Source organism: Vigna angularis, chromosome 2 (genome assembly GCF_016808095.1).
Source record: "Vigna angularis cultivar LongXiaoDou No.4 chromosome 2, ASM1680809v1, whole genome shotgun sequence".
NCBI classification, from domain to species: domain Eukaryota; kingdom Viridiplantae; phylum Streptophyta; class Magnoliopsida; order Fabales; family Fabaceae; genus Vigna; species Vigna angularis.
Window position 1 is genome coordinate 47,175,026 of NC_068971.1, and position 14,327 is coordinate 47,189,352.

General features: G+C 34.1%; 2 protein-coding genes across 2 annotated transcripts; both read left to right on the forward strand.

Annotated features, from left to right (window-relative positions):
- The first annotated feature begins 151 nt into the window (after nt 1-151).
- On the forward strand, nt 152-5,567 carry LOC108328201 (actin-related protein 5). Its single transcript, XM_017562026.2, has 12 exons — nt 152-448; nt 579-649; nt 1,002-1,126; nt 1,816-1,860; nt 2,113-2,215; nt 2,482-2,591; nt 3,241-3,350; nt 3,439-3,529; nt 3,613-4,053; nt 4,140-4,267; nt 4,507-4,846; nt 4,932-5,567. Exons 1-12 carry the CDS (start codon nt 348-350, stop codon nt 5,433-5,435), a joined length of 2,169 nt encoding a protein of 722 aa, XP_017417515.1. The 5' UTR covers nt 152-347; the 3' UTR covers nt 5,436-5,567.
- Nucleotides 5,568-7,859: 2,292 nt separating this feature from the next.
- On the forward strand, nt 7,860-11,491 carry LOC108327760 (protein FIZZY-RELATED 3). The gene is made up of 10 exons (XM_017561458.2): nt 7,860-8,600; nt 9,563-9,685; nt 9,767-9,871; nt 9,971-10,150; nt 10,230-10,292; nt 10,404-10,598; nt 10,694-10,795; nt 10,885-10,947; nt 11,031-11,099; nt 11,176-11,491. Exons 1-10 carry the CDS (start codon nt 8,067-8,069, stop codon nt 11,227-11,229), a joined length of 1,488 nt encoding a protein of 495 aa, XP_017416947.1. The 5' UTR covers nt 7,860-8,066; the 3' UTR covers nt 11,230-11,491.
- Nucleotides 11,492-14,327: the final 2,836 nt, after the last annotated feature.

The window sequence follows — 14,327 nt, forward strand, 5'->3', positions numbered from 1 at the left end:
AAACTTTATTTAAACAATTTAATATTATTTCATTTATTATGAGTACTTTTTTTGCATTCATAACCATTAATTATAATAATAAATTATACATATTGGTATTGGCAAGATGGCTGCTAAAGGAAGACTGCATTATTGCATGGCTTAACAAAAATAGAAGAAAAATAACACTTTTTAAACTTCAATGGACCGTTTCTACTGAGCCCGACCCGTATTGTGGTTCGGGTTAGCCGGATCGGTCGGAGCTCACCATGTCTGTTACTTATGTTGTTCACCATTTGCAAAGTTTGTCAAGTTGCAGGAACACTCAGAATTAAGGTCACTTCTTCTTCTTCTATTCCACTTACACAATGCCATTCATCTCCAAAATTCAGCGCCAATCTGATTACACTCTCTTCAGCTCCGCCACTCCCATTGTCATCGACAATGGTGCCTCCTATTTCCGTATTGGGTATTTTCCTGAGCCCTAATTTCGTCTAAAAATTGAAACTTTATTTTTGGGCTTACTTGTTTTTCGCATCAGCTCGTGCCGGGTTGTTGATTTTAACGTTAAAAGTTGGCTATTTTTGGTGAATTATCAGATGGGCTGGAGAGACTCAACCTCGTGTTGTTTTCCGCAGCATTGTCCAACGGCCACGCCACAAAGCCACTGGTATCATACTCTACGTTTTCACCATGTTTTCTTGTTCTTCTCCATCTTAGTTACTGTGTTGTGTATTTGTTTTTGTTGTTTGTGTTTGTCCAAAATGTTGGTGAAACTGTGTAGGTAATGTTATTATAGTTGTTAACTTGTTACACCAATTTTTATTTTTTGTCTTGTGCATTTTTCGTCAGTTTATTTCATTTAGTAAAAAACATAAAATCGAACTGAGATATATTTATTTTTGCGAGTTCATGGTCTCTTATATTTAAGAGGAACCTTTCTTATGAGCTATTGGCAATGAACCAACAAAAGGCATTTTTTGGAATGTTGAATAATTATTTGGAACACTATTGTTACACAGGAGAAATTGTCACTATTGTTGGTGACCATGATCCAGCATTAATGAAATACTTTGACTGTAGTCGCTCTGGACCTCGCTCAGCATTTGACAGCAATGTAGTTTACCAATTTGAAATGATGGAATATGTAAGTTTTTCCTCATGACAATCCTGTGAGTATATAAAGGACTTGTTTTTTGGAGTCATTTCAATGTGAATTTCATTAAACGTTTAGAATTCAGTTTCGATGATCTTATTCTAGCCTGTGATTTGTGTTGGTTCTTGCATGGGTGTTATATGCACGTGAAGTTGCATTTCTATTTCAGGAAATGATCTATTTGGGAAGCTGTATGTTAGAATCATAGGTTATACTTTTGTTATTGCTATATGAGAACTGATGAGATATCTTTATCTAGTTGTTGGTTTGTCCAAATTGGACACTAGAATAAGCAGTAACTCCTAAGGATTAGTGTATTCAAGCCTTGGGATACTCTATTCTAAAATGTTTAGTGAAAGTATCCAAATTCCAAAATATACTTTGTTTTCCTCTGCATGGATTCTAGGTTTTGAATTTTGATAATATTGCTAAAAGTATATATTGTTTGAACATGACCAAAATTAATTTTTTTGTTGCCTAAAATATGAACCTCAGCTTTTCAAGGTCTTCTTATAATTACGTATAGATAATAACCTGGAACAATCTCAAGCATAGTGGTGCCTTGCACTAGGCAATACCAAGGTTCCTTTTCCTAGTATATATTATATGCCGAAACTATTTTCCTTCTTTGAGACAATGGATAAATTGATGTGTTAACTAAAATTTTCTTTCATTTATAGATTTTGGACTTTGGATTTGACAGGTTGGGAGCAACAGGATCAGAGGTATGCCCATTACTGAAATAGCATTTTTCATTTTTCTTCCCTTATCATTTTGTTTGTTATTTCTTTTGTGATGACATTTTAAACTTCATAGACCACTACTACTACTTTTGGTATGTTAGTAAACTTATTGGTCTCTGTAGTTTACCTAGGAGTTACTTTATTTGATGAGTACAATTTTTTCTCTTTTCAAACTTTGACCTTTTAAATTATTTAACTCACTCTTTTCTATCTTTATGTTTAATGCCGGAGCAGATTGATCATCCTGTCCTGATCACTGAATGTGTATGCAACCCAATTCAGTCTCGTAGTAAAATGGCAGAACTTCTTTTTGAGACATATGGAGTTCCATCTATAGGTATCAATACTTTATTAATCCTAACAAAAAGAAAAAGAATAGTTTTTTTCAAGTAGCCTTTGTAGGAACTGGAATGTTGGCTTGCCTGTTGTCTAATGCCCAATCTTTCCCCAAGGCAAGTCTTCAGTGAAAAACGAATTTCGAATTATGTCGATTAAGACCGCGTTTGACATCTTGTCACATAGTTGTTACTAGTTTGGACCTAATCACGGACACATATTTTTTTCTACTCTATACTAGATATTTATGTTTCTCTGTTATGGCAGCCTTTGGTGTTGATGCGGCATTCAGCTACAAATATAATCAACAACATGGTGTTTGTGATAAAGATGGCCTTGCTTTGTGTCCTGGATTCAATACAACTCATGTGATTCCGGTATGCTTTATGTGATATTTATGGATATTTAGGTAAAGGAAATAACTTGTCATTCGTTGAAGTTGTAGATCACATTCATATCGTAATTCTTTAGTCTGATGGTTTACTTTTGAGCATTCGTTGACCCTCTATGTAGGAGGGGTGTATAAGATGAAAAAATTATCGTTTTGCGAACATGTGTGCCTTTTGCCTAGTAAAAGTTACATTTTTTTAAATTGGTATACCTCACTTGCTGTGCTACTATCAGACCTTCTGTTCTCTGTCGTTAATAATATTGTTGATCTGTATAAACTTTTTCAGGAAGATTTAGGAATCAGTAATCTCCTTCCATTCCACTTATAAAATATTATTTAAAATTAGAAAGATGAATGGCTTAACACAATTTTTCATCTGTTTATAAAAGATGGTGTGAACAGTTTTTAAGCTAAAATATGTTCCCACCTTATTTTATGAAGGCTGTTTCCCTCTATGGGGAAAAAAATCATGTATAAGAATACCGTTGAATAAATTGGAAAAGTATTCATCAAAATATTTAAATAAATTCAATGACCATTCTGCTTTATTGCATAGTTGCTGATTTAGATAACGTTATCAGGTGTATGAAGTGTTATAACTCTTAATAATAATTTTCACATCTCTATATTTCCAGTTTGTGGATGGGGAGCCTATATATAAAGGATGTTGCCGAACCAATGTTGGTGGGTTCCATGTCACTGATTATTTAAAGCAACTTCTTTCACTGAAATATCCTTATCATATGTGAGTATAAATCATCCTTCCTCTGTATCATATTAACCCTTCTGTTAAAAACGTACTATTTCTTAGTCTTTTAAAATTCTTAATGCAGGGCTAGATTTACATGGGAAAAGGTTGACGACCTGAAGATGGAACATTGTTATATTGCACCAGATTATGCTTCTGAAGCTCGACTGTTTCAGGTAAGGAAAGACTCTTCTTTTCAGTCTAAGTTTATATACTATTTATCCGTTTCTAAGATTTTACTTCATTAATGGTTTGACAGAAAAAATCTAAGGAGGCTAAAGAAAAAACCAGATGTTGGCAGCTCCCTTGGATTCCACCCCCTACGGAGGAGCCTCCTTCTGAAGAAGAGATTGCTAGAAAGGCAGCAATAAGAGAGAGACAGGGTCAAAGATTACGTGAAATGGCTGAGGCAAAGAGGTCCTCTAGAATAAACGAATTGGAAAATGAATTGCATGGTTTGGAATTTCTTCTAAAACAGCTTGAACAAGTTGAAGACAGTGATATTCCGTCTTTCCTATCAGAGACTGGTTATGTCTCTAGGCAGGAGATAGAATCTGCCCGCATTAAAGTTACTCAATCTTTACGTAAAGCAAAAGGTGAACCAAAGAGTGAACAAGCTGAAACCGAAAAAGCTGACTCTGGCATTAATGAAAAGTATTCTCTTATAAACATCCCTGACGACATGCTCTCCCCTGAACAGGTCAGTTTTGTATCTATTAGCTTATCAAGTTGTTCTCTGTGCGATGTGATGTTGACCATGTACTTGTGGGTGTGCTTTGTTGATAGCTAGTTGAAAAAAAGAAACAGCTGTCACTCAAATCCATGTCAGATGGACGACAGAGAATGAAGCAGAAGCGTTATGAAGAGGAATTGGAGCGAGAAAGGAAACAACAGTTAGAGGAGGAAAAACGCCTGTATGTTTTATGCGAGTCAAAAAGCTTATCATCATCTCTACTTGGTAAAATGGAAAAAAAAAAAAAACTTTCTTTACTTGGTATCTTATCAAGGGAGAGAAGGATTAGGCTATGGCTGTTGTACAAAACATGAATAAAATCTTTAGTCTTACCAAGGTTTGAGTGCTTACAAGTTGTTGTTCTCTGTTGTGCTTTTAAAACCTTTCTGATTGTTTTTTGGCTGGCTCTTCTTACTATAGAGAGAACCCAGAGCTTTACTTGGAACAATTGCGTGCCAAGTACAAAGACCTTTCAGAGAAAGTTGACCAGAGAAAACGGCTCAAGACAAACGGAGATCATTCCAATGGAAATAACTTGTCTGGTGGCATTGGTCGTGGTGAGAGACTCAGTGCTTCTCAGAGGGAGAGAATGCGGCTCTTAACAACTGCTGCCTTTGATCGTGGTAAGGATGAAGATACATTCGGTGCCAAAGATGAAGATTGGCAACTTTACAAATTAATGAGTAAAGATAATGATGATGGTGACGAGGGACCAGATGAGGATGACACTGAGCTAGCTCGCATCTCTTCCAAGCTGCAGGTTAGCTATATTAACGTGTTGTGTGGATTCCGCAAAAGCTTATGATGACTCACAAAAATCTTGTTGAATTGTTGCATTGGTGTAGGACTTGGATCCAACATTCGTGCCCAAGCCAGAAACTGGTAGCTCTCAACCTGCTGAGGCGTCACGTGGTCGTTCTTTAACCAAAGAAGATTTTCAAATTGTTATCGGTGTGGAAAGGTTCCGATGCCCTGAAATTTTGTTCAATCCAAACTGGATGGCAGTTGATCAAGCAGGGCTAGATGAGATGGCTGGGGTGTCAATAAGAAGGTTATCGTGTAAGGATGAAGAGCTGGAAAAGAGACTGACAAGCTCCATACTTGTGACTGGTGGAAGTTCTATTTTCCCCGGCATGATTGAACGGCTTGAAGCCGGAATTAGGATGATTCGACCATGTGGATCACCCATTAAGGTTGTCAGAGCATTGGATCCTATTATGGATGCATGGCGTGGTGCTGCTGCATATGCAACAATCCCACAATTCCATTCTCAAACCTTCAGTAGGATGGACTATTTTGAAAAGGGTGAAGACTGGCTCCGCAGTTATCAACTAAAATATTCATTGTAAATCATACCTCAATTTACAGAATATCGTCTTGTTGCATAAATTCATATAGCATTGATGTTACCTGTGCTTACTGAATTTGTTTTACTTGTCTTATAACGTGTTAAACATTTTTATGTTGTTCAAAGATTAATTTAAATCACATTACCACGTTTCATACCTGTGGCAAAGACAACAGTATACTGCATTCTAGACCTTCGTTAATCTATTTAATAGTTGTCGTTCTAATATTATCCACAACATATAATATTAATTTTTTTAATTATAGATATAATCATGCATTATAATGAAACTCATATTTAAACATAATTTTTGTACAATTCATAACATTCTGAGATTTGTCTATTAAACAAATAACCATATATAAATATGATATCAGTGCTAATAAAAAATTATGACTATCTAAATTATGTCAAATTTCATTTGCACTTAATTAGAAAGGCTTTTAAGAGACTTCCCTCTAACAAATTAGACCGTCATGTGTTAATTAAGATATCGAGTCTCGTTTGCATAAATAAAATATTTCTTCATTTGCTAGCTAAAATTCGTGTCATTACTATAAAAATTAAATTATTTGATTTATTGTATTGAGTTTTTTATATTAGAAATGTGACCAGATAATAATGAAAAATATGAGATCTGTTGCAAATTCAAGCCTGACCTTATCGTATTTCAATAACATCATTAAAGCAAAACAGAAACATGTTATATTTAAACAAAAATAAAAATACTATATCAAGACTATCATGTTAATACTTAGATGGTGTTACAAATAATAAACTAAAATTAAGGATGAAACTAGTTTTCGTTATTATAAAGTATCTTTATTTAAATCATTAAAAATAACGAATGATTGGTGTTTAAAAAAAAATACATAGAACATACCGTTTAATATATTTAACTTATGATTTAGATTTAAAGGTGGTTCAGAAGAATAAATAATAATTTACTCTGAAGTAATCAAATTATTTACCTTCTTATAAAGTAATTTATTTCATAGGGTTTAACGAAATTCAAAATATCCAAAACTTCCTAAATGTGTCAGAAGTCCTTCAGGCCTCCAACTTCATGTGCTATTATACTAAATACAACCAAAAAAATCATACAAAGAATAGAACACGAATAAACTGACAAGAATAATATCAATTTCCCAAACAGTTATAATAAAAACACATTTCCAAATCCAATAAATTCGATCTAATCTTTCCTTTCAATACTTAGAATTAACATATGAATCCAAGTTTAAATGGAATACAAGATGGAAAAATAAAAAAATCAAACATCCACTAATATAATAAAAATATTGATCATGAACTTGATATATTTTGAATTGATAAACTTATTCTTGAAAGATACGAGGAATGAGATAAAAGATTTCGAAAAAACAACAGGTTATTGGAACAAAACTTGTAAAAGAATGTAAGAAAGAAATAAAATGAAGAAAATCGTTTTACTTGTATATAGATGCATATGAAACATAAAATATTGGGAAGGAACTAAAACATTGACTATATATATTAAATTTCAATGATGGTAAAATAGTTTAAAAAAAATCTACAATACAACTATCATATTTTAATTTTTATTTAAAATATATTTTTCTCGGTGATTGTATTATTTAAGTCAAATAAAAAGTTATTACATCCCAAAATAAAAAGTCTAATAAATGGAAAAGACACCAACTCATAATTATTGCAAGAAATCCTTCTAATCTTGTATTTCAAATCACTCCAACGTAATTTGATTATTGTTTTTCAAATGTCTAAAATTTTGCAAACATAATCACTTGATATTTTTTTAAACATATTTTTTCAAACATGTCTATGATTTCTTAAACATTTACAAATTCATAATCAATAATTACCATGATTGTATGAGATCCTCCCAACAAATCTAGCACTTGAAAACTATTAAAAATCCCTAAAAATAATTATGAAAAAAGGCAAAACACATTTGTGCTATAAACCGATACTTGAAAAAAAAAATCCTGAATTCCCACAATCTTATATTAAAGAAAATGACTGTAATCTCTTAAGTATGATTGTCTCCCCTAAATAATTCAGTACATTTTACTGAAACTAAGGATTAATAATTTTAAAAAAAATGATGAGGAGTATGTCGCATTTTGTTATAGTATAGTATGATGTTTAATTACAACCTATATAATTTCATTATTTATGTTTAAAATAATTTCATTATTTCAAAAACATTTTGAAAGAAAATATAACATTACATACACTAAATTAATAGTTGATTGAAAATAAAATAAACATCATAGAAAAAAAAAACTTCACCTATATGCAGTATAAGTAAATGAATAAATGACCGTTGGAAAATCTCTTATAAGGAAATAAATTTACGAGCACACCAAAAACCTAGCTGTTTTATCTTTTCCTTTTCTCTTCCCACGCTCCTCAGAAATTCGACCGTTGAACTTATAATAAGTCACTATTCTTCATTTCCATCATCACTAAAACCAAAACTCTGTCTCTCTCTCCCTCTCTGTTTTTTCTATCTTGATCTGTTGTTTTCTTTCACATAAACAGAGAGAAAGGGTTTTTTCTTCGTTCTCTAGCATTGTTTATCGTCTCTTTCTTCTGTTCTTCATTCATCCAACAGTAGAAGCTGCTGAAAATGGAGTCTCCTCAAACCAAGAAATCGGGTCTGAACCTCCCAGCTGGGATGTCCGGAACCTCACTCCGCCTTGACACTTTTGCTTCATCGCCATCTTCTTCTCGTTCCATTGCCAGCCTCACTTCTCCTTCTTCTCTCCGTTCCATCTCTAACCTTACTTCACCTTCGAAATCAAGCACATGCAGCGACAGGTTCATCCCCTGCCGCTCCTCCTCACGCCTCCACACGTTCGGCCTCGTAGATAGGCCATCGCCGGTGAAGGAAGGGAGTAACGAGGCGTATTCCAGGTTGTTGAAACGCGAACTCTTTGGATCTGACTTTGCTTCTCCTTCTTCTCTTTCTTCTCCTTCTGCAGGTGCTCCTCCCTCGCCGATCAGTCCCAGCAAAAACATGCTCCGTTTCAAGACCGATCACTCCACTGCGCCTTCCTCCCCTTACTCTCCTTCCATCTTGGGGCAGCAGAGTACCTTCGGTTCTGATTCCTCTACTCCGCCTCCCAAACCACCCCGGAAAGTCCCCAAGACACCCCACAAGGCAAGCTCTTTTTTTCCCTTTTATTCATTTCAATGTATCTATTCTTCTTGGCATGCAAATTTGTGATTTTGAATAAAAACACTTTTGGTCTCTTTTCCTTCCTATTTTTGAGACAACTGTGGCAATGGGTGAGCTTGTTATGCATTGACTGTGAGTGTGGAAGATAACCTTTCTCTTGGGAAAGTCAATTCGTTGTAAGGGTCTCTAAACATTAAACCCTAGGGATCTCAGTGCTCTCGGATTAATATTTACTATTGATGGTAGAAATGGCGACAGAAATACATGGGTTTGCAAATAAAACTAGTACATTATATCTGTCATGAATGGAGTTGGCGGAATGCTTTGTGCGTGCATGTATAAGATCTATGGTTATGATTTGACAAACTTGCAGTGGGACAATTATTGTATTATCTGAGATCGCCATGTGCCTGAGTTCTTATTAATCTCCTGAATTTTATCCAATCCTTGTACAATGACAATTTTTGTAATATGGAGATTTGTTAAGACCGTACATGTGGTGATTTTTGACAATGTAAGAATTTCTTGTAGTGGAGGAAGATCTAGAAAAACTGTAGTGGAAACAATTAAAGAAGGATATTAGGGTAACACTATTGTTATTAGGATGTTGCCGTTAGCTCCATCCTCCCTAAGAGAGTATAGGGAGAGTATAGGATGTCCCGTTTGTTACATGTGTACCAATCTCTACCATTATGTTACATATAAAGTTGATCATGAGCCTTTAACAAACAATTCAAGCTTTGGGCTTCTTCAGTGAAGTTGAATTTCAGCTCTGAAAGTAATCTCATGCTTCTGTTCTTGTGTTACACATGCCAAACTTGAGCTTTTGAGATATATATTGGTCCTTAATGTAGCTTGAACAAAGTTAAACCCACTGTATATATATTGGATTACTGAACTTGATTGTTGATTGCTAAAATCGAACAAGGTTGTGCATTATTCAGGTTCTGGATGCTCCATCACTTCAGGATGACTTTTACTTGAATCTAGTGGACTGGTCCTCACAGAATGTTCTTGCTGTGGGACTAGGCACTTGTGTTTATCTTTGGAGCGCTTCAAACAGTAAAGTGAGCTACCAACAATTTCATATTGACCAAAAACTCCTCTCACGAAGAATCTAAAGCAAAATATATTTATGTGGTTTTCAGGTGACTAAGCTATGTGACTTGGGTCCTTATGATGGTGTATGTTCTGTCCAGTGGACCCGGGAGGGCTCTTTTATATCAATTGGTACAAATCTTGGCCAAGTTCAGGTACTTTGTCTCACTCTAGATTTTTGTTTATTCATCCATGAATTGTTTCATTTCATGATTAAGAAATAAAGAAGATACACTTTGCTTTATGCTATACAGGTTTGGGATGGAACTCAGTGTAAGAAGGTCAGAACTATGGGAGGACATCAGACAAGGACTGGTGTGTTGGCATGGAACTCTCGCATTCTGGCCTCAGGGAGCAGGGATAGGAACATACTTCAGCATGACATGAGGGTTTCAGGGGACTTTATTAACAAGCTCGTTGGCCACAAGTCAGAGGTAAAAATATTTTGAGGAATATAGATTGAACTTGAATATGAGAAGTTGTTAACAATTGTTATCCCTCAATTTGTGGCAGGTATGTGGATTGAAATGGTCCTGTGATGACAGGGAACTTGCCTCTGGTGGTAATGATAATCAGGTATACTTTTCTTCCTTTTCTTTACCAAGTCTAGAAAAAAGTTCTTTATTCTGTATTTCTTGTTAAGATTTTTGTGTTTGCTCTTCATGTTATGTTTTATTATATGATCAGCTCCTGGTATGGAATCAACACTCTCAGCAACCAACTCTGAGACTCACAGAACATACTGCTGCAGTTAAGGCCATTGCTTGGTCACCTCACCAAAGCGGTCTCCTTGTGTCTGGCGGTGGAACTGCTGATAGGTGCATTCGTTTTTGGAACACTACAAATGGCCATCAATTAAACAGTGTTGACACTGGGAGCCAGGTTTATTTCTTTTCTATTTTTGGCCACTGAGACATTTAATCCATACTCAAACAAAAAAACATCTCAACTCAACCACTTTAATGCATGATATGCAGGTCTGCAACCTTGTTTGGAGTAAAAATGTGAATGAGCTAGTAAGTACACACGGATACTCCCAAAATCAGATTATGGTGTGGAAGTATCCATCATTGGCAAAGGTACTTGCTTTGACAATTCTACATATTATAGATAAACTACAATCAGAAAACTATTTGTCTGTGTAAACTTATGGACAAATTTTGAACAGGTTGCAACTCTAACTGGCCATAGCATGAGAGTGCTGTACCTTGCAATGTCACCTGATGGTCAGGTACTGAATGTTCCCACATAACATAGTTGAAAAGAAATTATTCATTTTTTGTTTACATTTTAATTTTATTGGAACAATTGCAGACAATAGTAACTGGAGCAGGGGATGAGACTCTCCGGTTCTGGAATATTTTCCCTTCAATGAAAGCACCTGTAAGCAATGTGACCAATTTCAATTCCTAACTCAAATTCTTTGTCCTATGATTCATGATGTTGTTTTCTTTTTCAGGCTCCTGTTAAGGATACAGGCCTTTGGTCACTGGGGCGTACTCAAATTCGATGATCCATAATGGGACAAGAACAAGAAGAGAAACAAAGCTATCTCAGTATCTTGTAATTAATTATCTGTATATGAAAAAAAAAAACATAATACTGTCATATATCATCAAACACGAGGAACTTACCAAGTAGGAAGTCGGCATCTAAATTCAATGGTTTTTTAATGTAATAATGGTACAACAGTGTAAAGTTATTAAATTACAAGCTTGTCACATAAATTGTAAATTCTGCATCCCAATTTTATGAGAAATTGTGTCCTCAGTTTTACAAGTTCCTTCACATTTTCCAAGTTTCCATCCCCAATTTTAGAGGGAGCCAGAAAAATAAGTGCAGTCATCATCCAATAATAGTTCAGAAAAAAAAAAAAAACAAGAAATTATGGTCATCCAATTAACCCTGCACAACTTAAAAAATATTAACCCTCATAATAATTGTTATATTTTTTGTATTCATTTAATAAAAGATTTGTTGACTTTGATTTTTAAATATATATTACATTACCAAAGTTTTATGTAAAAAAAAGTTGGTTTTATCTAGCAAACTATTGAATTACAATTATTTTATCTATATCAAAATTTTGTTAAAATTAAATAATCATAACAAGATAATAAAAATATTTATTCTTTAAAATAATTAATAGTTATGTGACTGCCATTAAAACAAGTAAAGTGTGAGAATTGGTAGAAAATTTTAAATAAATAAAAACTCATCATAAAAGGTTTTGGACCCGCTCTTTTTCAACAAAAAGAGGTGGGGAGTTGCTCCCTCCACCCCCACACATCTCTTCCTCCACCTCCCCAATTTTCTAAAATGCCAATTATATCCTTCTAAAATGACAATTATATCCTTAAAAGTTAAAATGGAGTAAAAAATATACAGCATTATACAATGCAGCAGAAAGTCTCTGTATAATAGACTCCAGTTTAGAATAAACGCTACAAGTAACCCATTAAAACAGATGGCCATGAATGCTATAGTCTTAAGAGAATATAACAATGCGACCTTTTTTTTCCATTTCTAGCATTTACCCTTCACCCAGTACACATGCAGTAGTTGGTTGGGTTCAAGTACAGAAAATCGCACTATAAGACCCACTGCTGTGCTTTTGCTGTCAACCACCACAACCATTAGACTGATCATGTTCTCACTTATCACTGTGCTACCCACGCAAGATCATGTTCTAAACCTATTCTCCTTTCTCTGATAAAACCTATATCCGTTTTCTCTTTAGAATGTCGGAATCATTCATCTTGGATGTTCACACTTAGCACCATGACCACTGGAACCAATTCTCTTTTTCTTTCAAATTTCAAGTTCAGCAACTTGGCTTATGAACACACTGTAACCTTTTCTTTAGATAATGCAAAATAATTTCTTGAGGACTGAAGTCGGATTGTGTGAGTGAGTTCGAATCTGGAACGAATTGAAGATATTGTGATTATTGGTTGTACCAGATATATACTCTTTGGAGGTACACATATAATATATCACATGCAGTAGTTCTGGAGAGTCTGACAGAACATGAAATCCTCCCTCAAACGGATGTCGACATCCGTTTCGCCTTAAACGGATGTCGACATCCGTTTCGCCTTAAACGGATGTTGACATCCGTTGAAGGATGTCATCCGTCCAGAGGCAGCGTTGCTTTTTCGTTTCGTTTTTATTTTATGGCTCATGCAAGGATTATAGGCTTGGATATTAAAAGGATTATTGGAAGTATGGGAAGGGTTTAGGGTTTAGGATTATAGGAAGGATTATGACTACGTACTTGGAGAGGAACCACGACAAGGACACTACACCATAAACGCACTGCACCACCTACTGTACTGAGAACAAGAGGAAGATTGTTTGATAATTCTTTTCACGATCACCAAGCTTTGCAGAAAAATATTTTACTCATACAAGGAACTACGTAGGTTATCAGTGAAATATGTTATAAATGAATAAAATTAAAAAACAATAATTTTAAAAATAAAATTTTACTGAGGGGCAAAATAGTAAAGGAAAGATGGAGGAAGGGGCAAAAAAGTAAAGGGGAGGTGGAGGAAGAGATGTGTGGGGGTGGAGGGAGCAACTCCCAAAGAGGTGCAGGCTGGAACAGACACCATGGCCCGTTGATTTTATTTTATCTTTTACAAAGCATTAAAAAAAAATCAACCCGCAATAGCAAGCTTTTTTAATTTGTCAATTATAACTTGAAAAATAGTCAGTTTTCATATCAATAGTATTATTATATTTCTTTTTCACATAATTTTCAGATCAATCAATGTTATTATATATTTTTTTCACATAGCTCTATCAATTGATTTTTGTTTTTATAGTGTTAGACAATGATCAAATGATTAATTGTTTTTATTAAGATTTCTTTTAAGAGTCAAACCTCAACACTATTTGCTTCTTAAATTTGTTTTATATATCAAAATTCCTTTAACACCTCATATACTAATTATGTATACCATATATTAAGTTTGATATATATTTTCTTGGTTTAATGATTTTTTTAATTTTTATATTATTTTTAAAAATTTGTTTCCATCTATAAATTAAATATATAGGTAAGGATATAAAAAATGAGTATTAGAGCTAACATGTGTTTTAAAATAATAAGATAGAGTATTTAATGTTAAAATAATTCAATAATATAAATAAAATTTCATAAATATGTTTCATTATTTAAAACATTTGTTATTTTTCTAAAGTTTATTCTCTAAGTTTTATATCCTTTATATGTAAGAATTCTAACTCTTAAGACATTTGTTTGATGATCAAAAAGTGCCTAGGAGATCATGACAATGAGTTATCTACTTTCAACTGATCAGTCTTCCTTATATAGTAAGTCAATTTCTGCTCATTTTTTTTAGTTTTTTAGTTTAAGACACGTGCAAAGAAGATTCCTCGCATGTTTCATTCATTCTCTCTTGTTAGTTCTTTGTCGATCAATGGTCCTAAGGACCTACTCTAATCATGATTTTATGATCTGTAGGTACATTTAGAGTTATATGTTGTAGAGCTATTGTGGCCTTCCAATTAGGTAAGGGAAGTTAATTTGTTTGTTTATAAAATTGTAGAAACTAATAGTTTGTTTTGATGTGCTTTTATGGT

Excerpts from the sequence above, each read along its gene's own strand:
- LOC108328201 (XM_017562026.2), top strand. The coding sequence starts at position 348 with ATGCCATTCATCTCCAAAATTCAGCGCCAATCTGATTACACTCTCTTC. Across the intron at positions 1,861-2,112 it reads TGGGAGCAACAGGATCAGAG|ATTGATCATCCTGTCCTGAT; the intron begins GTATGCCCATTA and ends ATGCCGGAGCAG. Across the intron at positions 2,592-3,240 it reads ATACAACTCATGTGATTCCG|TTTGTGGATGGGGAGCCTAT; the intron begins GTATGCTTTATG and ends CTATATTTCCAG.
- LOC108327760 (XM_017561458.2), top strand. The coding sequence starts at position 8,067 with ATGGAGTCTCCTCAAACCAAGAAATCGGGTCTGAACCTCCCAGCTGGG. Across the intron at positions 8,601-9,562 it reads TCCCCAAGACACCCCACAAG|GTTCTGGATGCTCCATCACT; the intron begins GCAAGCTCTTTT and ends TGCATTATTCAG. Across the intron at positions 10,796-10,884 it reads AGTATCCATCATTGGCAAAG|GTTGCAACTCTAACTGGCCA; the intron begins GTACTTGCTTTG and ends AATTTTGAACAG.